At 43.4% G+C, this 26,104-nt stretch overlaps 1 protein-coding gene across 8 annotated transcripts in view; it reads left to right on the top strand.

Annotated features, from left to right (window-relative positions):
- The window catches only part of GRIA3 (glutamate ionotropic receptor AMPA type subunit 3), a 259,885-nt gene that overhangs the window by 203,915 nt on the left and 29,866 nt on the right, over nt 1–26,104 (top strand). For all 8 annotated transcript variants that reach the window (XR_009555986.1, XM_060250297.1, XM_060250296.1 and 5 more), the window contains exon 12: nt 9,271–9,469. Coding sequence is in view for 7 of the 8 variants with exons in the window: in XM_060250297.1 (XP_060106280.1) it covers nt 9,271–9,469 (199 nt within the window). In the remaining variant the exon portion in view is untranslated. The remainder of the gene's footprint in view (nt 1–9,270; nt 9,470–26,104) is intronic.

Genomic DNA, 26,104 nt, shown 5'->3' with positions numbered 1-26,104 from the left:
TAGTTAGATTTGTAATAGGTAAGTATTTAGTGTGGCTATTTCAGTAAATAAATTGCATTTATAAAGCATTTCCCAGGCTAAATTCAACTGTATCCACATGGTGAGGAGGCCGCAGTTCCCTGTCATTGCTGCCACGAGTGCAGAGGTCCATACTGAAATTTTGCATGTTTGCTCTATCAGTTGCCATTTTCCTCTGCATTCCCTCCTCCTAGAGTTGCCAACCGCCAGGTGGTGGCAGGAGAGCTCCAGTCATTACGACTGATCTCCAGGCCACAGAGATCAGTTCACCTAGAGGAAATGGCTACTTTGAAGCTGGACTCTATGGGATTATACCCCATTAAAGTCCCTCCCCACCCCAAATCCCGCTGTCTTCAGGCTCCATCTCCAAAATCTCCAGGTATTCCCCAACCTGGATCAGACAAAAATACCCCCTCCACAGGCCACCAGAATGTGATAATTGATGTTGTCAGGACTTTTTTTGTAGAATTGCTGTTGTTGGGGCTTTTTGTAGAAAAGGCCCAGCAGGAACTCATTTGCATATTAGGCCATGCCCCCTGAAGTCACCATTGTTTCACACAGGTGCCAAGCCAGCCAGAACTGCATTTCTGTGTGTTCCTGCTCAAAAAAAACCCTGGTTGTTGTACTGTAGCCTAATAAAATTATAGCAATCAACCGCTATGTCCTGCTAGTTCCTTGGAACCCCAGCTATCTGCTTAAGAATGGGCTCCTTAGCCATTTTGTATCACTGATGTAATGTATAACATGCATAACCCTTGTTTGTTTTGTTGAAGGCAATGGGAAGTTAGTATTTATTTATTTTTGTTAATTTATATTCTACCTTTTCCCACAAGTGGGCTCAGGGCGGATAACAACAAAAGTTAAAACAATTTAAAATGACAGGCTAAAACTGTAAAATACAAGAAAACAAATAACACATATTTAATTCATGAATGGCAAACCATTGCCCTTTTGTGATCAATTATTCTCCCACCCACCCCCAGCTACATTTCCATTATCCGTGAGGGCCCAAAACAGGAAGATAATCCTTATCATGGTGCCTGGTGGAATATCTGAACAAAGCTTGATTTGAAGCTAGAAGGACATGTGTGAAGTGGATGTTTTTGGCTAGTCAAAGGGTTAGAAACAAAAAAGGGTTTGCAACTCTCATTGAGTGATTATGTCAAAAGTGCCATTAGAAACATACTTGTGCTGGGCATCTGGGATCAAAAGGCCTGCCCAAGGTACACCAGCGGGCTTGATCTCACCTACTGGAATATCTACACTTTAAAATAAAAATAGACTTCCCTTCTTTTTGTACAGTTCGTTATTTTCAAAAGCAGTGTGCTTTGTGTGACATGACTACAGCTGCAGAAAGACAAGGCAAAAAACTCCATCACCAGATGGCTCCAGGTTTAGTGAAGAGGATGGAGGGCGAAGCTCACGCAAATGGCCTTCTGGCCAGCATGTAAAGTTCTTGTCCTTCTTACAGCCAGTCAGTCGCAGGACTGTCGTATGCTTGTGGTTTTTGACTCCAGCTCCTTGACTTCCATTAGTGTAAATGGAATTAATCCTCAAGAGCTCCAGATTAATTACAGTACAGACTGAGGGAGCCCAAGGCCAGCATGTCTGAAGAAAGAGAGAAGTATAAATTGTTGCTGAGAATAGAATTAGAGAAGTCATGCCGTTTGCAGTAAAGATTAAGCATGCCTCTATATATATACTGTTCTGTAAAGAGAAGGTGATATTTGCATAATAATGCTTCTCTCTTTTTTGTCTTTATTGCTAACTTGCTATCGTTTTAACCCCATGCTTCTGCTGAAATTTTCCTCTCAAGGTAAATGAATACATCCTCTTTACACTGATCTCATAACAGCTTTATCAGCAAGCCCGCTTTTAATTGCAACTGATTTCATTTGTGAGTTTAACATATATAGCCAAGCTGTCTGTTCCAGTATATGTTGATTCTTCATGGTGGGTGGGTGCAATTTTGCTTAGGGGACACATCGACTTTTCTAATACTAAAGCTGTTTTCAGGAACAGAACTTTTGGCTCAGAAAACCCATGCTGGGAAGCAGCATCAGGGAGGGCCTAAGCCTGTACACTCTATTTGTTTGACCCTTCAGGACAACTGGTTGGCCAGTGTATAAAGCAGGATGCTGGACTAGAGAGACTACTGGTCAGCTTCAGCAGGGCTCTAGTGATAGTTTTATGTTCTCATGCATTTTGGGCACATCACGATTGCAGCTTGTGCACTCAGTTTGGTATTCTGCTGTACCCTGGGTTTAGGTGTTATGAAAGTGAGGGGAGTAAATGTAAGGTTGTTAGGATCAGTTCATTGCTATGTTAAAAGAGTGGATTGCAGGGTTCCAATCCCTCTGTCAGTAGAAGGGCCTTTGAAACAGATCTCCCATGAAATCCAATTAGTTTGCAGAATGTCCGCTGTTGCCAATAGGTGTTTGGTAGATGGTCTAAATGAGAACTGGGACAGGACATTGTGTCAAGCCTACTATCCCTTCAAATACTCCTAGGCATTCTCTCTGGTGGCTGATCAGCTGATCAGCACCATGGTAATTCATTCCATGAGGAAATTATGCATTGTGTGAAGAAATGCTTCCTTTGGTTTGCCCTGAACCTGTTGCCAATGAATTTCATTGCATTAGTCTTACAGGAATAGTCTTATAGGAAACTGACAAAAAAAGCATCTGTTGTTGCTGGTGGGATTGCCAAATCCAACTCAAGAAATATCTGGGGACTTTGGGGGTGGAGCCAGGAGCAAGATTGTGACAAGCATCACTGAACTCCAAAGGGAGTTCTGGCCATCAAATTTAAAGGGACCACATGCCTTTTAAATGCTTTTCTCTCCATTTGGAAGTAATGAACAATAGGGGCACCTTTTTGGGGGGCTCATAGAATTGGACCCCCTGGTCCAGTTTTTGAAACTTCAGGGTGTTTTAAGGAGAGCCACCAGATGCTATGCTGAAAATATGGTGCCTCTACCTAAAAAAAGCACCCCCTGCCAAGCCACAGATCTCCATGAACTGATTCTGCATTATACCCTATGGGAACCTGTCTTCAGCAGATATCCCCCCTCCCACTTTCAGATAACCCTGAAGAGTTGCTGAGGATGAGTTGGGAAGCTGCAGTTAAGGAAACAGCAGGGATGATGCCCAGAAGATGGGAAATTCAGGCTGAATACTGCCAAATACAAGGAAACCATGCTGGAGACGAATGTTCTGGAGGTGGTGGTGGTGGTGGTAGTAGTGGAGGAGGAGAAGTCAGCTTCTCTGCCACCATTGTTCCTAATGGGGCCTCTTTTTTGCAGAAAAAGACTAGCAGGGACTCATTTGCATATTAGGCCACACCCCTTGGTGCCAAAGCAGGTGGAACTGCGTTCCTGTTCATTCTGGTTCAAAAAAAGCCCTGGAGCCTAGATTACAAAACTGAAATTCTCTCTGCAGGTTTCAGCTGATGAAAACACCCTTGCAGGATGACAATTTGCATAATTTTATAAACCAAATAGAAACCAGAAGCGACTCAATATTTGCAGTTCTTCTCTGTGAACAGCAGTAGCTAAAATGGAAATATTATAGAGCCTAGATTGCTAAATAAAAATATGCATACTTTGGAACAGTGGGTTTTAGACATGCAAATTCTAATTAACACAAAACACACCAGGATGGCTCATCTTGTCACTGCACATCGGAGTTAGACTCTCAAATTCTCAAGGGGGCCAGATCAGGAATGCTTGCTGATATTTTGTTGGTTTGTTTGCTTTTTATATGCATAATTCCATTGCAATGAATATTTTTACATTCTTGCTTGCTTGGTCCAGCAAAAAGAAATCTTTATTTTAATTAAAAAAAAATAATCTTGCAAGCAGCTAGGCTGGTGTCATAGGTTAGCTTTGTTCTGCCCAAGGATTTTGGTGGTGTCTGATGACAGCCTCCTGACATCCTGGCGCAGCAACTGCAAGCTCTGCCACCTGCTGCCCACTTGACTTAGGGTTGCCAACCCCCAGGTGGTGGCTGGAGATCTCCTGGAATGACAGCCGGTCTCCCTATAACAGAGATCAATTCCTTTGGAGAAAATGGTTGCTTTGGAAGTTGGTCTCTACGGCATTATACCTAGGGTTGCCAAGTCCAGTTCAAGAAATATCGGGACTTTGGGGGTAGAGCCAGGAGCAAGGTTGTGACAAGCATCATTGAACTCCAAAGGGAGTTCTGGCCATCACATTTAAAGGGACCGCACACCTTTGAAATGCCTTCCCTCCATTTGGAAATAATGAAGGATAGCAGCACCTTCTTTTGGGGCTCATAGAATTGGACCCCCTGGTCCAATCTTTTTGAAACTTGGAGTGTAGTGTGGGGAGAGGCCCTGGATGCTATGCTGCAAATTTGGTGCCTCTACCTCAAAAAACAGCTGCGCCAGATACCCATGGATCAATTCTCCATTATACCCTAGGGAAGCGGTCTCCATAGGGAATAACGGAGTGCCCAGCAGACATTTCCCTCCCTCCCCCTGCTTTCTGATGACCATGAAGCAGAGGGAGGACCTCCAAATTGGGAGGTCCCCTGCCCTCACCTGGGGATTGGCAACCCTAAAATAGTCTTCTGAATTCCCTCCCTTCCACAAACTCCACTCTCCCCAGGCACCACCCCTGAAATCTCTAGGAATATCCCAACTGAGAGTTGGTAATTCTTCCACTCACCCTGCATGGTAGTTCCAGTACTGAACCCCTTGAGTGACTGACGGATCCCTCTGATCATCCCCAGAAAAGCAAGCAATGATGGCAGCAAAGAGCAGCAGCTGATGCCACTAACTTGCCTGCCCCTTTTCTCTGCTGCTGCTCTGAACAGCTGTCACTGCTCTCTCTCTGCTGGCATAACAATGGCAGCACCAAGCAGCAACTACCAGCATCGCTTGCCACACTTTCCTTCCCTGCCTCTCTCCAGTCCCACAAAACCTGGATCCAACCCTGATAAGTAGACAGGTTTGACTGAAAGGAATAATCCTCAGGAATGGTCTATAACATATATTATCCATTTAGAGACCTCCCGTTGCTTCACCTAGACCAGGGGTGTCAAACATGCAGCATGAGGGCCAGATCAGATCCCTGAAGGAGTCCTATCAGGCCCACAAGCAATGGGCTGTCATCTGCTTCCTTCTCCCTCTCTCTTGCTTCCTTCTGCAACACAACTTGCTTTGCCAGGCTTGCTCAATCACACAGCAGCTACAGAGCAAAGCCTCTGTTTTCTCCGGCTCCTCTCTTGGGAAGGAAGAGGGGAGGGAGAGCTTGCTTTGTCAGTCACACAGCAGAACTACAGCAGAATCTCACAGCAGAACTACTAAGCCAAGTCTTTCTTCCTTCTTTTGACTGAGGCTCCTCAGAACAAGAGTTGTCAGTTATCAGAGACTGTTAAACAAAACACTGCAGAACTGCTAATGTTTTAAACATGTTTTAAGTTTTGTTTTTTAAAAAATCTTTAATTGTGTTTGTCTGTGTCCTTTATAAAATGTATAACTCTACTACCTGGCATTATATTTTATGACACACATGGCCCCACAAAGACCCATATCTGGCCCTTGAAACAAATGAGTTTGACACCCCTGACCTAGACCAATAGACAATCCCTCACTAGCCCTACTTTCCATCACTGCCCACTGTGAGGAAACACAAGAGGTCTGCTCAGACCTAGTAGCACACAGTCAACACCTATTGGCCTTGACTCTGCATCCCAAGTCATCTGCATGGAGCTGCAGCATGTAGAAACTGTACCTGTGCTCTGTGCCCTGCACAATGCAGAATGGACATGCATCCTGGCAAAGCATGGCAAAGCAAATGGACTGTTAGACTCCCTGAGTTCGGTTGCAGAGAGGGCAGGATAGAAAACTAAAGTAATAAATAAATAATAAATAAATAAATCCGCTATGTAAATAGCCAAGTTAACACGTGGAGGTCGGAAGCAGGGCCAGTGAGGATGATCCCAATCCCTCCAAACCTGTGCATAGATAGATGGTCTGAACCATCCTTACTGCATAACTAAAGCAGAACAAGTTACCAGTCTCTCCCCCACCCCCAGCGTGTGCCTTCAACAGCAGCCTGACACTCCAAGGTAAAAAGAGGAAAGGTCTTCCTGTAATTTATTTCCATGCCAGGAAAAGTTGCACCAGCTTGATTTCGGCATATCAGGATGCTGCTAAAGAAGCAAGCAGTAGGGTCAGTAAAACACAGGATGCAAGTCTGACTTCCCTTATTTCTACCTCAGTGGAACAGGCTTCCTTGGGAGGCAATGGGCTCTCCTTCTTTGGAGGTTTTTAAACAGAGGTTGGATGGCCATCTGACAGCAATGTGGATCCTGTGAATTTGGGGGGGGGGGCGGTATTTGTGACTTTCCTGCATTGTGCAGGGGGTTGGACTAGATGACCCTGGAGGTCCCTTCCAATTCTATGATTCTACCTACAGTCTGTATCTGTCTGGTGATATGAATATTGGTATACTGTGTCCAGTGCCGGTCACCTTATTTCATACCGGACATTGCAGAGCTGGGGAAGAGGGCAACCAAGAAGATGGAGGGGTTGGAACACATTCCCTATGAGAAAAAACTGAAGATAGAATGAGAGACTTTTTAGTTTAGAAAAAGGAAGGCTAAGGAGGGACAGGACAGAGGTTTATAAAATTATCCAAAAGCGAAGAAAATGAACTCTCCCATAATACTACAACCCAGGGGCATCCAGTGAAGTTGAGGAGCAATAAGTACAAGATAGACAAAAGGAAATACTTTTTAACTCAATACGTATTAAATTGTGGGGTTTACTGCTAACAGACGTAGTGATGGCCACAAGCATAGATAGCTTTAACAGGGGATTAGACAGATTTTCAGAGGATTGGCCTATTTGTAGCTACAAGCCATGGGAAACAAAGGAAATTTCTGTATTCAGAGGCAGCAAACCTCTGAAACCTTGTGCTAGGAAGCAACATTGGGGAAGGCCTTGGCCTCCGTGCACTATTTATTGGCTCTCTAGGGCAACTGTGTAAAACAGGAGGCTGGACTAGATAGACCACTGGTCTGATCCAGCAGGTTCTATTTATGTTCTTATCAGCATCATGTCTATTCACAAGTGGTGTTCTCCTTTCATTAGTGAGCTACTCTACACAGTGTGTATTTTATGTACACCTAGAATTGACAATTCCCATGGTCAGTGTTACCTGTTTAATTGTTTACAAATAATGGAGTCCACACCAAGTTGTAAATTAGCTATTAGGATTCATACTGCAGTCGCACAGATATGAATGAGGTGCCAGATTCAAAGAACAGAGCCCAGGGAATTGCCTTAGAATTGTGGTCTTACCAGTACTGAAACTGAGTGTTAGAGCCAAGTTTAGAAATCAGATATCACTGGACACATACTAATGTTGGATTAAAAACATTCAGCAACACCCTTCCAATTACTGATATTCTCAGAGGAGAATTTTCAGAAGGGAATTCGTTTTGGCAATGAGGTGTGGATGCATGGACATGGGGGATGTGACTAGTGTTTACTAAGATAAACAGGGCAATGCCAAGGTATCCAAATCCAAATATCTTTATTGGCATGGAAATAAAAAGTACAGCATGGCAAATTAACGGAGAGTTTCAGTTATAAAAACCAGTCAAAAATCAAGAAAGAGAGCTAATTTTTCATTCCCTGATTGTTATGGCAGCCAAAAGGTACTTTGCAACTAGGCTTGTTATATGGGAACATAGGTCAGATAATAGAAATGCCAAGGTATGTATTAATGGTGTGTAAAGGAGGTATTGCAAACCACCACCCCCAACAACAGAATTTGTACAAATTTCTTGCAAAAGTCTTAGCATTTCCTCCTGCATGTTTTGTTCACTATTGAACACCTGTCTGCAGAAAGCTACAAGCTGCTTTTAGATATATTTCTCTGTTTTAATACTGTGTTTTTAATATATTTTAATGCCACAGTGTCTATGTGTATGTGTGTGTGCGTGTGTGTGTGAGAAGTGCTGTCAAGTCGCTTCTGACTTGTGGCAACTCTATAAATTAACGTTCTCCAAAACATCCTGTCATAACAGCCTTGCTCAGGTCTTGCAAACTGAGGGCAGTGGCTTGCTTGATGGAGTCAATTCATCTCATGTTGGGTCTTCCTCTCTCCTGCTGCCTTCAGCTTTTTCTAGCACTATTGTGTTTGCCGGTGGCTCCTCTTCTCATGATGCAGCCAAAGTATGAAATCCTCAGATTAGTCATTTCTACTTGTAGGGAAAGTTCAGGCTTGATTTGATCTAGAACCCACTGCCTTTGGGCAATCCATGGCCTCTATAAAACTCTCTTCCAAGACTACCTTTCAATGGAATCAGCTTTCTTTGCTGTCCAATTTTCACACCTATACATCATAATGGAGAATATCATGGCATGAATTAACTTGATCTTGGACACTAACAACACATCCCTACACTTACGAATCACCCTTCAGATACCTGAATATATAGACATGAGCAAAGACTTGTTCTCTGCTGCTCCAGAGGACAGGACTAAATTCAATGGGCTTAAGTTACAGAATGGTAGGTTGTGATTGGACAGCAGGAAAAACTTCCTAATTTAAGAGTAGACCAACAATTGCCTGGCAAGGGAATGGGCTCTCTTCTGTCACTGAAGGGTTTCAAGCAGAGGCTGCACAGCTAACTTTCAGGAATGCTCTAAGCTTTGGATTTTCTGCACAGGAAGGGGATTAGACTAGATGACCTTTAAGACTCCAGCCAACGCTATGAATTTATCATAAACTCCTTCTGTAAGCCACTTTGAATACTTTTGCAGAAACAGAGGATACATTCTCTCCAAACAAACTTTATGTGATTCTGTAGGCACAATGGCTAGAAACAGTAGCAAAAAACATGTCCCTTGTTTTCTGGAAGGAAAAAAGGAAGACTTGATTTAATTATGACAGATGTTTTTGCGATCTGGAACCCACTGATTGAGTTAACATTTAACTGCAGCTTGTTTCAAATCTTTGGAATGATTTCATAGTATGATATATAGGTATAGAATGGATTTAATGCATTTGTTCAAATAAGCAGTATTGTTAAACATTTTATTGATTTTTTTTTTTTTTTTTTGCTAGCTGCCCTTTATCCTTGTTGGTGTATTACCGGTACATCATTTTGTGATTTTTGTATTCAGCATTCACTCAAACAGGAATCAAGTTTTCTGGTTCCCCTCCACCACCCTCCATTTTAAAATGATATAATTGCCTCTCCTCTTCCTTAGATCTCTCTCAGGGCGAATTGTCGGAGGCGTCTGGTGGTTCTTCACACTCATCATTATCTCTTCCTACACTGCCAACCTCGCTGCCTTCCTCACCGTGGAAAGGATGGTGTCTCCCATCGAAAGTGCTGAAGATTTGGCTAAGCAGACCGAAATAGCCTATGGGACTTTGGATTCAGGCTCAACCAAAGAATTTTTTAGAGTAAGTGTTCAGGCTTCTACTCTACCCCCCACCCAAGGATAATCCACCCCATAAAGAGGGTCTTGATTCTGTATGCATGTATGCATGCACGCATGCGCACACATTCACTTCTCTACAGGAGCTTACCTAGGAAGGTAGGTTAGTAACATTTATAGACATTCCCCAGGCAATTTGCATCCATTGCAGGTGTTTGGGATGGGAGGAGTGGTGTCATCATGATTGATGAATATTCAATCTCTATGCTGAAAAAGTTGTCCAGCCCTTCATTGAAGCATCCCTTTTGCTTTTTAAGCACTCCAAGGTAATAATGGTCATAGTAGCCAAGTCGGAATTTGTTTCTCCTGATTTCCTCCCCTATTCTAAAAACAAGCTCCCATTCTAAATTAACAGCCTATGGGGATGGGGGTAGGCCAGACAAAAAAGTGCTCTAGATGGGACAAGGCACCTGCTGGCCCCATCCTAAGTGCTCCTTTGTCTCCCTGGGTTCAACTTTGAAAACTCCAGCACTGGGCTTGGAGATGGTAGAGGCATTGAATCAGAAATAGGTCTCTCTGTCCCTATCTGAAAAGAGACAGTCTTCAGTGTTCTAGATATAGCCCTTTTATATAATGCCCTGCAACTCTGGGTTCTGCCGCCTTCCCTGCCCCAACCCTATCTACTTTCAGAGAGGTTAAATATTGCTCTTGACTGAGTAAGTAGCTGTCAGCCACTCCTATCTGGTCACATGATAGTTAATGAATAAGCAAACAAAATAGATCTTAAGGACATAATGGCTGTCTAAAGAACGGTTTCCATAGTAGTGTCAGGATTACAGTTGCCCTGCCCATCTATTTATTTCTTTTTTTTACTATTTACTGTGCATTGTCATTTGATTCTGAAATGTATTATAATTCTGTTAAAGTTCTAAAAAATGTAACCAAGTAATTCTGTGTGTACACTATTACTGCAACAGCTAATTGATTATCACTTATGTTAATCAACTACAACCTTTTTGATCAACTTTAAAAACTGCCCTCGGGGAACATTTTATAAAACTATATTAATTCAAATACTACCATTATAGAAGAGGCATGTCCTGGCAAATGCTTGCATCACCTAAAAAACAAAATAAAGAATTGTTGTTCTTACTCATACGCAAATCTAGCCAACTGATGAACTGAACATCATAAACTGAATGAGCTAATACTGTTTTAATCTGGTATGTACTCACTCATCTTAAAACTGGTTTACACAATCGCTATCTGGAAGTACAGTTGCAGTTTTAAGTATGGAGATTCCTGGGGAGAACAGAGTTTGAGGATGGAAGTGACCTCAGTGAGATATAATCAGGGGTAGTTTTGTAGAAAAATAGGTGGTGGAGCTCATCCAAGGATTGTTATGCAGCTGTACCTACTATTCAATGGACAAGATGGAAGGAGAAGTTGGAATTCTCAGAAAGGTTCAGGAGCTGCACTCCTGTGAACTCCTGCTGAATCCAAGGCCTGGATATTATGCCATAGAGTCCACCCTCCAAAGCTGCCATTTTCTCCAGGGGAACTGATATCTGTAATCTGGAGATCAGTTATAATTCTGGGAGATTTCCAGGCTTCACTTGGAGGTTGGCCACTTTATCTGTTCATGGGCATTTGGGGCTTGTCTTTCCCTTTACCCTCCTATCAATCCTTCTGAAATGGAGGAAGGGTCCTTTCCATACAATGAATATAGTAACTGGGTTCAATCTGCTTACAAAGCCTGCCAATCAAGCCATGCACTTGCAAGTGGACATTTTCTTATAGTGATTTTGGAATACACCATCTTCATCTGATAACTCTTCTCCAGAGAGTTAGATCACATGGCCCCTTAGTTATCATCCAACACTCTGATTCAAAGGAAAGATCAATTGCCAAAAGAAAGCAAGAGAGATTATTTTCTCGTTCTCCCCTCTCCCCAACCCAGTAATTCAAATAGAAATCCATTCTCAGAAAGGAAAATGAAAAATAGTTATTTTGGATGCAGACAAATAACTGAATATTGCATTGTGCATTTTATGGAGGTGTCAGGTTTATTGGAATTCCAGGAGAAGCTACAGTGTTAAATGATCTGTAAGAAGCATTCTAGCAAAAGCAAAAGATGAGGTCACTGAGACAGATGCATTGAATGTGGGAATGCAGCTTGGCATTTCTCTTTTGACTTCTAAAATAACTTTTGTCTGCCTCATAGCTCATTGTCAGGGCCAGCTGTGGGTGGCTAATCAAGGCCTAAAGTATCTTTTCTCCAATTCAGATTCCCCAAGGGATTTTACATTGTAACTGGAGCCAGAGGTACTTGAGTGATGGCAGACAGACAGTATTAGGCAAGGGTCACAGATGGATTATTATTTATAGAATGATCTAGTCAGTCTGAAGGTTTCATACTGTTTGCCAATCATAGAGCTTAATGTTGTATATCTCTGTTCTCTACCTGAAAAAGATAAACATATGGAGCAGAGGTCTATCAGTGGCTATTAGCCACAGCGTATTGTTGGAACTCTGTCTGGGGCAGTGATGCTCTGTATGCTTTGTGGGGGGGGGGGGGCACAGTGGGAGGGCTTCTGGTGTCCTGGCCCCACTGGTGGATCTCCTGATGGCACCTGGGTTTTTTGGCTACTGTGTGATACAGTGTTGGACTGGATGGGCCACTGGCCTGATCCAACATGGATCTTATGTTCTTATGACCAATGTGCATACAATCCCAAATAGCTCATCCCTGATAGTGTCAGATGCTGCAATTTCTCAGGGAGTGAATGAGGGTTTTCTTATGCAAATGTGGTATAACTTTATTCACATTGAACAAAGAAAAGAACACAAGGCTTAACAGAGTCTTCCATATGGTTGCCAACCTTCAGATGAGACCTGGAGATCACCAAGAAATACAGCTGATCTCCAGGCTACAGTTCTGGAGAAAATGGCTGCTTTGGAGGGTGGACTCAATGGTGTCATACCCAGTGAGGTACCTCTCCTCCCCTAACCCCACATTCCCATGGCTTCACCTCCAAACCTCTAGGAATTTCCCAACCCAGAGTTGACAACCCTAAACCATAGCAGTTTCACTAGCCAGCATACCTTGAGCCTTAAGTAAAACCTGGTCTGGAATTGCGCTGGATTCTGGTACCCAGAGCAGGTTTAAGCACTAATTAGAGATGCCATCTGGAGATCACTTTAATATAGGAAGGAATGTTTTATAGATTTTTTAAAACAATATTGCATTGATGTTTTTAACCTTGTTGTACATCACCTAGAGCCCCATGTATTTGGGGATTAGGCAATCCACAAATCTAATCAATTATAAATAGTCCATTGTTTAAACTGGCTCCAGTTTAAACAATGAAGTTTCCTAGTACTGGCCAGAGAATCCCTGGCACGTGTCTGTCTCTGGGTGAAAAGTGTTCCTCACAGTCTACTCTATGACCTCTTTAGCAAGGTTGCCAAGGCATTCACCATTGGATTTTACTTTATTCACTGATAGCATTGTTAGAAACAGGAACACTTAGCCCTTAGCAGTTGGACATTCACCAGCAATTCATTTTGGATGAACAGATGGTAATGAGTTTCATCTGCTTCAGAGCTGGGCAAGATCCAGCCTGCAACCTGCTTTATAGCACTGGTTTTTTCCCTAGCCATCATCCTGGGTTTGGTTGGTAACACAAAGAATTCAGACTTTGTAGGTCAAAAATTGCCCTTCTCAAAGTAAAGCACAATGCTGAATTCTTGTGATCCAACTTTCTAGACTGTATACATAGCATTTTTGCAGAAAGCGATATGTAACTTTCTAAATACCGAGGCATTGCAGATTCCCAGCCTTGAACTATTAAATAATAAAAGGATTCCACCACTTTCATGGTTCTGATAATAGCTACATAATTTTTGATAGCAGCATTTATGCACATTGCAACAATATAATTCTTACAAAGGTGGTGCTATGAAGAGAAATCAATGGAATGTCTCAGATTTCTTCTTAATTTCAGAGTGTGTTTACCCCAGATGGGATGGAAATGGGGAGGGGAGGGAAGAAGGGAAGACCCCTCTCTTTTAGATGCATAGGCATGGAAGCTTCTATTAAATCCACCACAACATTTCTCTATTTTTCTTTTAAAAAGTCAGCCATGATGGAAAGCAATTACAAAAAAAACAAAGAACACATTGCTTTGTGGGTTCTAAGAGCCAACATCTAATATATTCAATTAAACTTTCAAACAAATATGGCTGGTACATCAAAATCAGCAAGGGGGCTTTTAATCCACAGTTGACATTTTTTTTAAAAAAAAGCCTGATGTCGCACTTTAATTGGTTTTTAGAATTCTAGTAGACCAAAGTGACCTTTGCGCTCAGTTAATGACTGATGAAAATTGGGTGCGTTTAAGCCAAAGTCCCTGTCTAGTCATTTTCAAGAATAAATCTCCACCTGAATCTTGGAGTCTCCTTTAATTACATTCAGGCTACTCATTACAGCTGCTCACATAGCAAGTGGTTTAGAACTCAGAAGACCTCTGTACCCCAACTATTTTATGCACATGTTATGCTAGAAACTGTATACCTGCATTCATTTACTTATTTAGATATTTAGTCATCTATTTAGATATCTACACACTGCTTTTCTCCCCGGTGGGAACTCAAAGCACCTTGCAACATCATTTTCTGCCCTGTCATTTTTCCCCTCACTTTCTTAACTTCAGTTAAGAGAGAGTGAATGGCCCAAGGTCCATGGAAGAGTGGGGCTTGAAACCAGGATTTCCCAGATCCTAGTGCTGCACTCTAACCACAATGCCACTGTAGCTTGAAAGTCCTGACCTGTTTACAAGTGATAGTGATGCATTCAGGGGCTTTTTGGTAGAGAAAACCCAGCAGAAACTCATTTACATATTAGGCCACACCCCTTGATGTCACACCATTGTTTCACATAAGGCTTTTCAGAAGAAAAAGCCCAGCAGGGATTTATTTGCATATTAGGCCACACCCCCTGATGCCAAGCTAGCTGGATCTGCATTTTTTAATTGTCCCACCCCCTTGAGCCACTTTGTGAATGGCCTTGCCTCCCATGACAGCCTCTTTTTTGGAAGCCCCACTAACATTTATCAACATTCCAAAAGCGGCCACAGGCTCAACAGGGTTGAGGATGAAGCCTTTAAAGATCAAAATGAAAACCTTGAATTTAGCACAGAAACAAATAGGAAGGTGATGAAGTGCTTTCAATACTGGAAAACTATTTAACTGAAGTAGCTTGAACAAAATAAGTTCCCAGTCTATAGTTTTTTCTCCTCAGTAACTGACACCCTGAGCTTCTGTGTCCCCACTCTACTTCACTGGTTGCCACTTATGTGGACACAGTGACATCATATTACAGATTTTGCCCTGCTAGATTTCATTAGACAGCAGGGATAATGAAGACACAGGCCGACTGTGTTCAGGGCAGCAGACAATGATGTGGAATGGGGGCAGAGAAACCATAGACATACTGCAGTGTAATCAAGGGTTTGTATTACCAGATGGATTTTATGGGGTGAAAGGAAGGGAGGCTGCAGGACCCCAAAGCTGGCCAAGAATAACTGGGGTGGAGGAGGAGTCTGGACAAATGATATTGTCTTGTCTGATGCCATAGCAGCAATTGTTCGCTATGAAGTGCTCCAGTTAAACATTCTGCTGTCTTTACGCATGAATTAAGATGGAAACAACATCAGAGTGGCAATTAAGAGTAGCAGGCCACGAGAGAGGAAATCCGTTTGTTTGATAGCTTAGGTTAACGAGGATGGTTCTTTTCTTAAGGGTGGCGAAATCAAATGGAATCCTCTCTTTATTATATCTTTGTAGCAAACTTCTTGGGAGAAGGGGGGAAAAACTGTCCTACATGACTTAAATCTTGCAGATCTTCCCTCCACTCCGCTTGACCTCCTCCTCAAGCTCTTTAATGCAGCGCATAAGCAAATGCAGTTTAATAATCCCAGCTCCCCATCTCATGAATATTTACTTGCAGGCTGTACTAATTGCAAGACTGGCTTCGCGCAGGCCGCATATGAGTGGCAGACCTGCATCAGAGAATCGGCTAATGGGTTAACTTTGTCGGCTAGGAATGTATCAGTGGAGCAGAGCAGCCACTGCCCCAGGGAAAGCAATCACTCGCTGTTTCAGTGTTCTACTTTTGGGAGAACAACGATGCCATAATGATAATGACATTGCCCAAGACAGCTCGGGCTCCGTGCATTTCCCCCCCCAAAACTTACTGTACCACTTTATATAACCCTGCTGTGTCACATGAATAAGAGCTCGTTAGAAGAATATATGGGCTCTAATTAGGGCTGTGAGGCTCAGTTGATCAATCAGTTAGATTAATTTGATTTAAAAGCCCTGGATCAAATTTCATCCCCAATTAACAGGCTAGCAGATATTTTTAAAAGGCATTCGCTGTTGTTTTAAATGGGAATTAGAGCCCTTTTCAGACATTATATCCCTCATACCGGGGCCCTGGTTTCCATGAATATAAACCATGTCCACTGCCCCCCAGTGCTCCTGAATGTGTGGCTGCCATTTTGTCTGAACAGGAAAATGTGTGTAATTTGCAAGGATGTACAACTTCTGGAGCTCTGAAAAAGCCAATGGTTATTTTGTGCATACTGAAGCTGTACGCACATGCAAAATATCCACACTGCCCGTTCAGACAGTGTGGTGGCTGAAGCACATTAGGAGGCTTAAAATAAAAGTTCGTATCATGGTATGTTGCATGAAAAGCCAACACAATCTGAGACAGCTTGTGTGGTTCCAGGGCAGGGACTCCTTTGCATATTAGGCTGCACCCCCCTGATGTAGCCAACTCTCTTGTAGCTGACAGAATGCCCTTTAAGAAGAGCCCTGTAAGCTCTTGGAGGATTGGCTACATCAGGAGTGTGTGGCCTAATATGCAAAGGCGTTCCTGCTACAAAAAAAGCCCTGTGTGGTTCACTAGGGCACTTTCACGCCCACTAAATAATGTGCTTTCAATCTACTTTCTATGCACTTTGCAACTGGATTTTACTGTGCAAAATGGCAAAATCCATTTGAAAATGGTTGCTGAAGTGGATTGAAACGGCATTATTTAGCATGTGTGAAAGCACCAGGAATGATTTATATATAAGAAATATCTGGAAGATCCAGGGCAAAACTCAGACTGGTACAATGAAATAGCAAATGTTAACATTATTCTAGCTTGCCTTTGGGCCTGGATCTTCCCATATCCTTTAGATTAGTGAAGCAGCACAGGCTACCGCTGAAAGCAAGGTGTGTTTTGCTGAATCACATTGCTCCAAAAGTGCCATAAAACTGTTTGAAGTCAGCAGTGCTGGCATAAAGCATTTGGCCATCATGCACAGTCTTGAAAAATGCAGTAAGATGGAGGAGAAAAAGGATGCTTCGCTGAGTTGTAATCAACTCATGGTGACCCCAACCATAGGGTGCTTAAAGCAAGAGAAGAGCAGAGGCGGCTTGCCATTGCCTTCCTCTGTGCAGCAACCCTGGTCTTTCTTGATGGTCTCCCGTCCAAGTACTGACCATGGATGACCCTGCTGAGCTCATGCTAATCTAGGCAAATCAAGCTGCTAGTAAGGCATAACAGTAGGCATTTTCTTAGAAACAGGCATCACTCTCTTCTCTCAAACACAAGGGAATGCCTCTTTTAAGGGATTACCTGCTGTGAGATTAGCATGCCTCATCTATTAACGAAGAAATATATATATATTTACTTTGGTTCGATATTCACACGTGTATAGATTTCCCAGCTGAACCAATTAACTGTAGGGGTTTTGCTGTGCAATCCTATGCAAGGTCACACCATTCCAAGTCGAAGTAAGTGGGTTTAGAAAGGTATCATTTGCACTTTTAATTACTAAAATCAGTCCACAATGCTGGTCAAATTCTGCTTTAGCCTTTCTAGCAATTATATGAAGAACTGCAAACTCTAACAGTACGAATTGTCCTCTGGGAATTTATCACCTCCTCTTATTCTGACGTCAGGCAAGAAATCATTAGGACCCCAAGAGCGTTGAAAGGCTGTCCTGAAAACTCGGTCCTCTGTATTTCACTAAAAGTTTAGAGCCTGGACTGAAAGCAGGACCAGGGGCTAAGAGAAAGGCCCAGAGGACAAAAAGCAGGGGGTTTCTCCTGTAACGAAGCCCTCAGTCCACAACTAGCACAGCCATTCAAGGCAATAAAGTCACAAGTGTCATTTCACCCTGTGCCATGGAAATGTGACTAGCTAGCATAGAATCGGGGGATTTGGTCTCAGCACCAAGTCTATGTAATTTTCCCCCCATTCATTTAATGGAATGAAAGGGGGAATCAAGTGAATGGAGCTGGTGGTGGTGGTATGTGCTGTACCAATCGGGATTCCCCTCCTCTGCTGCCTCGCCAGTGTGGGGGGAGGGGAGAGGCGGGATCTACAGGTACACGTGTTGGTTTGCCTAAAGTTGCCAGTTCTGGGTTGAGAAATAGCTGGAGATTTTGGGGGTGAAGCCGGGGGAGGGAGGGATTTGGGGAGGGGATCTGGTTTGAAAGATTTATGCGCAAGCACTTTTGTCCTGTGTGAATTATAGACGTACTTTCTTGCATGGAACACTTTGAAATATACCCAGGAAGAGACTTTTTGGCACAAGCCTCTTGAGTAATCAGGCACAAGTCGTTTTGCTGAACTGCAGCTTGATATGGACTTTTCTCAACCTATTGGAATAAATGACTTGAGTGGACTTTATTTATGAACTTCTGTAATTCATAAATTGATAAATATTGAGGGTTAAGATAAGGGCGGATACAAATCTTTATTATAACGTTGTTTTGTTATTAATTTCACGGATCTTGTTCTTTGTTGCATCTTCCTTCCCTGAGTCTCCTATGGTCACATGTCCCAGCTGGAGGATGGCAAGTTGCAACCCTAGGCTTGCCCCATGGAAGAAATGGGGGAGGAGAAGATTAAAATTCTGATAACACCACCAAGAAGAGGGATTTAAATCTCTTCTCTTGGCCTCCCTGACCTGATTCCAACACACATAGAGACATTGCTAACTCCGGTGTGGAAAATTCCTGGAGATTTGAGGACAGCACCTGGGGAGGGCAGAATTTGGGAAGAGAGGTGAGCAAGGATGAAATGCCACAGAGTCCACCTTCTAAAGCTGCCATTTCTCCAAGGGAATAGATTTATGTAGCCTGGAACTCAATTGCAATTTCAGGGGAACGCCAGACCTCACCTGGAGCTTGGCAACCCCTCCTGGAGCTTGGCTTTGAACATTTTTAAAACTGCAGGAAACCCCTTTTTTAAGACTAATTTTAGGCAAATTGCAAACTATAGCTTATTTCTACAGATGCAGAGCATAAGAGTTAGGAATCCAACAGAAGAAAGGCAGTGCTTTCCCAGCAATGGAGCTGGTGTTTCTCTTTGCTCTAATAGAAGAAGGGGGTGGCACATCCTGTTTTGTTTGCAGTAAAGGAAATCTGCATCTTTCTAATGAGTTCTGTGTAAATATTTCTGGATGGAAATGGAAAGCAGAATTGTTGATTATGCTTATTTATAATCCAAAATAGGCTAGCGGTGCAGACAGAAGCTTTCTTCTCCCTCAAGGCATATAATGCTCAGAAATCTGAATGCCGGGGTTTGTTTTTGTTGTTCTTATTTTTTTTAAAAGGCTATAATCATCCTCTCTTGAAGTCCTAAGAAACATTTGCCTCTGGACTTCTAAGGAGCCATCGCGGGAAAACAAAAAGGAATTTGCAGAGCACGTCAGATAAATATGTTTCATTGATGGGCTTCAGAACTTGTCTTCTGGCTGTGCTTTGGTGGTGGGTGGGTGTGTGGAACAAATGCAATGTACAGGGGTCTGTTTAAATCAGAGGGACTCACAAAGCCACCTCTCACCAGCTTATCAAGGTCAGTATTGTGTTGAATCTGACCAGCACCTTCTACCTGATTCCTGTAAGTGAAGATGCCAGGATCTGAACTGGGGACTTTCAGCATGCAAAGCAGATGTTCTGCCGCTGAACCGCAGCCCCTCCCTTTAGCAAAATATAATGTTTCCAGTCCCCTTTGCCTCACTGTGATCAAACATCGTGAACCCAGAGTAGACAGAATCCCCTGCATGGCACATACTTCTAAAAGCTGAAATGCAGCCAAACCAGCTGTTGGATGCCCCAGAACAGTGGTTCTGAACCCACCTTTGCCTCCCAAATAGCCAATTGGTGGAATTTTACTACTTAAAAAGGATTTGGTATGCAGATCTCCAGTTGTTTGACTGAGACAAGAACCACAAGTATAAGATCTGTTTGAGGTTCCGCAACCAATGCAGCATAATTGTTTAATACCTAAAATATTTATATCCCACCTTTTTGCATGACTCAAGGCAGGCTCCAGGTGCCAACTCAAAATGTTCCCAGTACCTGTCACTCTAAGATGGCTCTCCCCTAAGTGGAAACTGCAAATGAAAAGGCCCAGGTTCTGGTGGATGCCAGCCAATAGGTGGCAGCCTGTGCACCAAAGTTGACACTCTGGGACATACAGGAATAGGTGGCCTTTTGGATATGTAGGCCCCTGGTTGCAAAGGGCTTTAAAGGCCAAGAATAGTGCCTTGACTTGGATTCAGAAACTAACTGGCAGACAAAGTAGCTGTTTTAAGATGGGTGAGATAAGTTCCCATTTTATGGATTTCATCCAATTATATTAACTGTGTATATCACTATTTTTAAAACTCTATTATTTATTTCTCTTATGAGAGGCTTCTCAAGTAGCTTTTGGGAAAGGATGGTTATAAATCCTCTAAATAATATGATCTTAGAACTCTTTTACTTATTAACCAGGACAATGGAAAAATGAGTACAGTTTTCAGTCTTCAGCAATTTGGTAGAACGCTATCTAGATGTTTATCCATTTGTCTTTATAATGAAAAGGACTAGATATATTTTTTCAATAAAACCCCACAGAAACCTTCAGGAAAAGATCCTTGAAGCAGCCAAGCCCCTTCTGTTCCCCCTTGCCTTGTTCTCACCTACATTCGTAGGTGTTCGTAAGCGTACATTGGTGTCAAGTTCTGCACAGTCCTCATCAACGATCAACTCATCAGGTTTTTTCAGAGTACATTTATTGCATGATATTGGCAGGTACAGTGAGCAAGACTTCTCTTGCTGAAACTGAGGCCCATAGCCTCAGTCCCCCCTGATATAGGCTTGGGTCCATCCGTTATACATTCGAAATGCTAAGCATCAAAATCTACCAATTACAGGCCTTCTCCCCCCTTAAAGCATCTCTAGTAAAAGCTTAAAAGAAAACAGAAGCACTTCCTCTGAGAGTCAGATAACACAGGCTGACCTTGGCAGAAGTGATTAGTTAGTAAGGTATAGACATAACAGGCAGAAGCATGCAGAAGCAAAGTAATAATGAGCCAAGGTTGGACCCAGTGCAGGTACATCAGTCACATAGCAATTAAGGAACTGGATTCATGGCAAGAGGCACTCTTGACAATTGGCTGCTGGTTAGACTTTTTCTAACACAATTGATATCTGCATTCCATCCAGGAGAAAATTACATTGCATTATCTTGCAGGGTATCATCTCCTCCTCAAACTGCTGCTGCTTTGGAAAAGAGACCACACCACAGGCTCTGCAAACACTCAAGGAAGGCTGACCCAGAGGAGATGCTCTACAGAGGGTTCATGTTCTTCCCTTTATGCTGCAACTTCACAGGGGCCAAAGCACAGAAAGGTCCTTGCTTAGCCCATCCCTTGACCAGACTGCAAGATCACAACATGGCATTGGGCATCCACCTTGGGCATCCACCACGCCTGTGCTGGGGTTCTGGAGGGGCAGATCTTGTGGGAACCCTGGCAGCTCATGGCAGCAGACGAGCAGCATGTGGAGACGGAAGGGCATCTTTTCCAAAGCAGCAGCATCCAGAGCAGGAAACATGCCCTACAAGACAACATAGCACAATTTTGTCAGAGCCAGGGCCAGCCCTGCCAGCAGGCAAACTAGGCAATTGCCTAGGGCGCTGGCCAAAATTGGGTATCCTCTTGTGACTTGGTGACATTATCAGTGTTTTAGGGAGGGGTGCCAGAAGTTAGCCTTGCCTAGGGTGCCAGACAGTCTAGGACTGGCCCCAGTCGGAGCTTGGATAGACTGCAGATAATCACCTTGGGAAAGGTCTAGCAAGAGGAAATGTATGAGTGGGAAATGCCATGTCAGGTTAGGCCCTGAGACTGGTTTAGGAAAAAGGTTAATATTAAAATAAAAAGAAATCCTCAAAAAAGAGAAAGAGAGAGAAGATCAGTTTTCTCAATTAACTGTGAATAAAAATGTGAGACCAGTTGGGGGCTGCAAAACCATCTAATATCTTACCATACCAAATTCAGTGACCCAGAACAAAACATGTTAGCAGGAGAAAAAAAGTGACTCCAAGTTCCTCCTTCCCTTCCCTTCCTTTTCCTTAGACCAGGACTACAGAAAAGCTCTCAAATTAGTGTCAGACATGGCATATGCTCAGCTATTGACCTCAATTAGCGGGAGACAGCATGTAACCCAATGGTAGCCTACATGCTTTGCATGCAAAAGGCCCCAGTTCAATCCCTGGCATCTCCCCCAATTCAAGGATCTCAAGTGGCAGGAATGGAGGGTTACTGCCAGTCTGAGCACTAGACCTGGATTGATGGATTGACTCTGTGAAAGGCAGCTTTGTGAATATAGGCAACTATCCCCTCTGACCTCAGAAGGGGGGAAGGGGCTTTGGTTGAAGTTCAGTCCTCTGAATACAATTATGGCTTTTAAATTCTGCTCCTGTTCAAGATTTGATTCCAGCAGTAATGCTTCATTTGTCGAAGCATTTCAAAAAATGCAGAGAGGAGGGCGCTCTCATTTTTCTTTCTTCAAATCAGCTAGCTTTCTCAGCACAACACATTCTGTGCATTTCAGATCTGCAGTCTAAAGTGAGTCAACCCCCAGCAAGGATAGACCGTTGGATTTATCAGGTGTTGTAGATTCTGACAGAATCAGAACTGTTTTGTTGCACAAAGTTTTGACTTTCACAAAACTTCAAATGATGCATTGCAGGGGTTGGTTAGAGTGATAAAGCAGGCCACATCTCTGTTCCATAAGTAGTAAAAGTTTTAAATGGAGAGTAACAGCTGATTACTTGTCTTGGGAGGCTTGTTGCTCTCCCGCAAAACGTTCAACAGTGTGCATTGCCGAAACTGTTGATGAATCTTTAATGCAGGCTTTGTAATCCTAGCATATCCTTCCAGCTGGGTATCATCAGCCAAACTGAGCAGCTGTTGTGCTGTGGTTGCTTTTTGCATCCACACAGGTCTCCCCTTCTTTATTCCTGCTTTGAGGATTCCTAGATTAGGGAAAGGTTTTGCTGGCTGACTTCTGCCTGCTATGCAATTGTTAAAGCCACGTAGGTCCTGCCAAATAGGGGAGGAAACGGCAGCTCTAATTGGGGCCATAAAATTAGGGCGGGCAGGGGTGAAATTCTAGCAGGAGCTCCTTTGCATACTAGGTCACACCTGCTGATGTAGCCAATCTTCCAAGAGCTTAAAAGGCTCTTTTTTGTAAGTTCTTGGTGGATTGGCCACATCATGGGTGTGTGGCCTAATATGCAAAGGAGCTCCTGCTAGAATTCCACCCCTGAGGTCGAGGTTTCCAAAACTCTTGACAGATGCCACACTTGTTTTCTGAATTAAAACTGGAAGCTGGTGAGAATGACATGCTGCAGAGGAGTCTATCTTCTGTATGAGCCACTGTTGGGGCATGCTTCCTTCGAGGGCAAGTGTTGCATCTCTGCATTTGGAGCCACTAAATGATCCAGTCACAGCCAGTCCTGAAACACAGCAGAGAGTGATTGGGAAAAGAAGATTAAGAAGATATTGGATTTATATCCCGCCCTATACTCTGAATCTCAGAGTCTCAGAGAGACTCTCCTTTAGCTTCCCCCCCCACACACACACACACAACAGACACCCTGTGAGGTGGGTGGGGCTGAGAGAGCTCTTACAGCAGCTGCCCTTTCAAGGACAATTCTTACGAGACCTAGGGCTGACCCAAGGCCATTCTAGCAGCTGCAAGTGGAAGAGTGGGGAATCAAACCTGGTTCTCCCAGATAAGAGTCCGCACACTTAACCACTACACTAAACTGGCTCTCAGTTTGGTGTAGTGGTTAAAAAATATAAGAACAGCCCTGCTGGATCACACCAGTGGTCCATTTAGTCCAGCATCCTGTCTCACAGAGTAGCCAGCCAGTTCCTCTGGAGGGCCAGCAACAGGGCACAGAGACTGAGGCTGTCCTCTGATGTTGTCTTCTGACATTGGACTTTAGAGGTTGACTGCCTCTGAACATGGAAGCTCACTTTAGTCACCATGGCTAGTAGCCGTTGGCAGACTTATTCTTCATTAATCTGCCGAGTCCCCTTTTAAAGCTATTTCTGTGGCCATCTGGCAGCAAGTTCCACATTTTCATCACTCACTGTGTAAATAAGTGTTGCCTTTCATCTGCCCTGAACCTATTGCCCATTAGCTTCATTGGCTGCCCTGGAGAGAGAAAAAATTCTCTTTGTCAACTCTATCACTTCCCCCCTTAGTTGCCCTTTTTCGAAACTGAAAAAAAATCCTGGGTCGTTTTCGCACTCACCTTAATCAGCAGCGACGACCCGCTTCACCGCGCAGGATCTGCGCGGATTTCGCACTAATTGCCGCGGAGCACCCAGAAGAGCCGGAAAGTCCCGGCGCTTTTGCGGCGCAAATGGAAACTGGGTTTTGGCGGTTTCCGTTTGCGCCGCAAAAGCGCCGGGACTTTCCGGCTCTTCTGGGTGCTCCGCGGCAATTAGTGCGAAATCCGCGCAGATCCTGCGCGGTGAAGCGGGTCGTCGCTGCTGATTAAGGTGAGTGCGAAAACGACCCAGGATTCTTCAGCCTTTCCTCATAAGGAAGGTGTTTAAACCCCCTCATCATCTGGGTCGTCCTCTTCTGCACTTTTTTCCCAACTCTGCAATGTCTTTTTTTAAATACGGTGATCAGAGCTGTGCACTGTATTCCAAATGAGGACATATAAATGGTTTATACAGGGACATTATAATATTGGCTGTTTTATTGTCAGTCTCTTTCCTAATAATTGCTAACATAGAGTTTCCCTTTTTCACCACTGCAGCAGATTCGGTTGACACTTTCATTGAGCTATCCACCATGATCCCAAGGCCTTTTCCCCTTTCTGTCTCAGCAGCTGCAGACCTCATTAGCCTCTATGCTCTGACCAGAGGTGACTCTTTAGAGCTGTAGTACTGAGCAATAGTCCCTCCTTGAAAAAAAGTTCTACACCTTTTTGGAGCAAGTCCCCTCTACTCTTCCCAATCATTTTGATTAACTAAAGGCTGAAGGAGATGTGATAGGGGGCAGCCATATTGTTTGTATGCAATAGGTGGGTGGGTGTCTGCTTGGTTTCCTCAAAAAGAGAGGTGTGTGAAGAGATTGGAGACCTGTTGCTCTGCTCTTATCATTTAGCATTCCTTTGCTTCTGGAATTTTTCTCCCAAAGTTAGCAGTGATAATGCAGGGAAGGGATTGATTCCTCTCACCTGCATGTCCCTATTACTGAAAATAGACACCCACTCACACACTTTATACATGAATGAGATAGACGAGTAATTGACAACACTGGCTGTTCTGTAATTTCAAGTTTGTTCCTAATAATGTTTGTAATCATATATATGCAAAGCCAAAAAACCCTTGCCTATTTTAGGGATGGATCGATGCAGGGGTCATTTTGTAGAAAAATAGGTGGTGGAGCTAATTAGTAAAACATTAGCATATGCTGCCCCCCACCAGCCAAAAGCAATCCAAAGCAAGAAAGGAGAGCCCTGGACGAGTGAGGCCTGCTTGGGTTGGCTGGCCTCGCTTACCTGGGGCTCTCCTTGGCAGCCCACCCCCCCAGCCACCCACCATCCCAAATCACATAAGAAGTGGAGAATGGGTGGCACAGACTTCCCCAGGGGTTAACGAGGGCTGCTGGGGGTATGGCAAAGCTCCTGGTGGCTGGCTGCCTGCCTGCTCTCCTAATCCAGGGATTGTTATGCAGCTGTACCTACTATTCAATGGACAAGGGAGGTGGGGAGGAAGAGGGAGGGCATCAGAAAGGTTCAGGAGCTGTGCTCCTGGGAGCTCCTGCTGAATTCAAGGCCTGGATGGATGTGCCCTATATCATCTGTGTTTCTGTCTGTATATAATTTCAAAGCTGTTTCATTTATGTTGTTTTTGTTGATTTTGTTTGTGTTACATGCTCAAGTTATGCAGTTTTTAGATATAGATTGGACTGGATCCAGCAAAGCGTGAGAAGAAAGGAAAATATACTTAGCCTTGTTCTGTTAGGACAAGCAACTTGTGCAACCTACAGTGCTTCATTGCAGTACTGACCCAATCAAAAATACCCTGTGCTGTATGTCTGGAGCACGCAGCAAAGAAAATTGAGATCCAACACTTTCAACTTAGTGTAAGCAGCCTGTGAAGTTTGCTTTTAGCACTCTCACTTGCACTAGTGATGTTGTGCACACGGAAATGCTCTATGGGATTGCACTCTTTGTACAATACAATGGATATAATTTATATGTATATGATGCATGCAAATTATTGATGCACAA

This window comes from Heteronotia binoei, chromosome 11, assembly GCF_032191835.1.
Source record: "Heteronotia binoei isolate CCM8104 ecotype False Entrance Well chromosome 11, APGP_CSIRO_Hbin_v1, whole genome shotgun sequence".
Lineage (NCBI taxonomy): Eukaryota > Metazoa > Chordata > Lepidosauria > Squamata > Gekkonidae > Heteronotia > Heteronotia binoei.
Note: the sequence above shows the minus strand (reverse complement) of the source record. Positions and strands in the feature narration are given on the sequence as shown.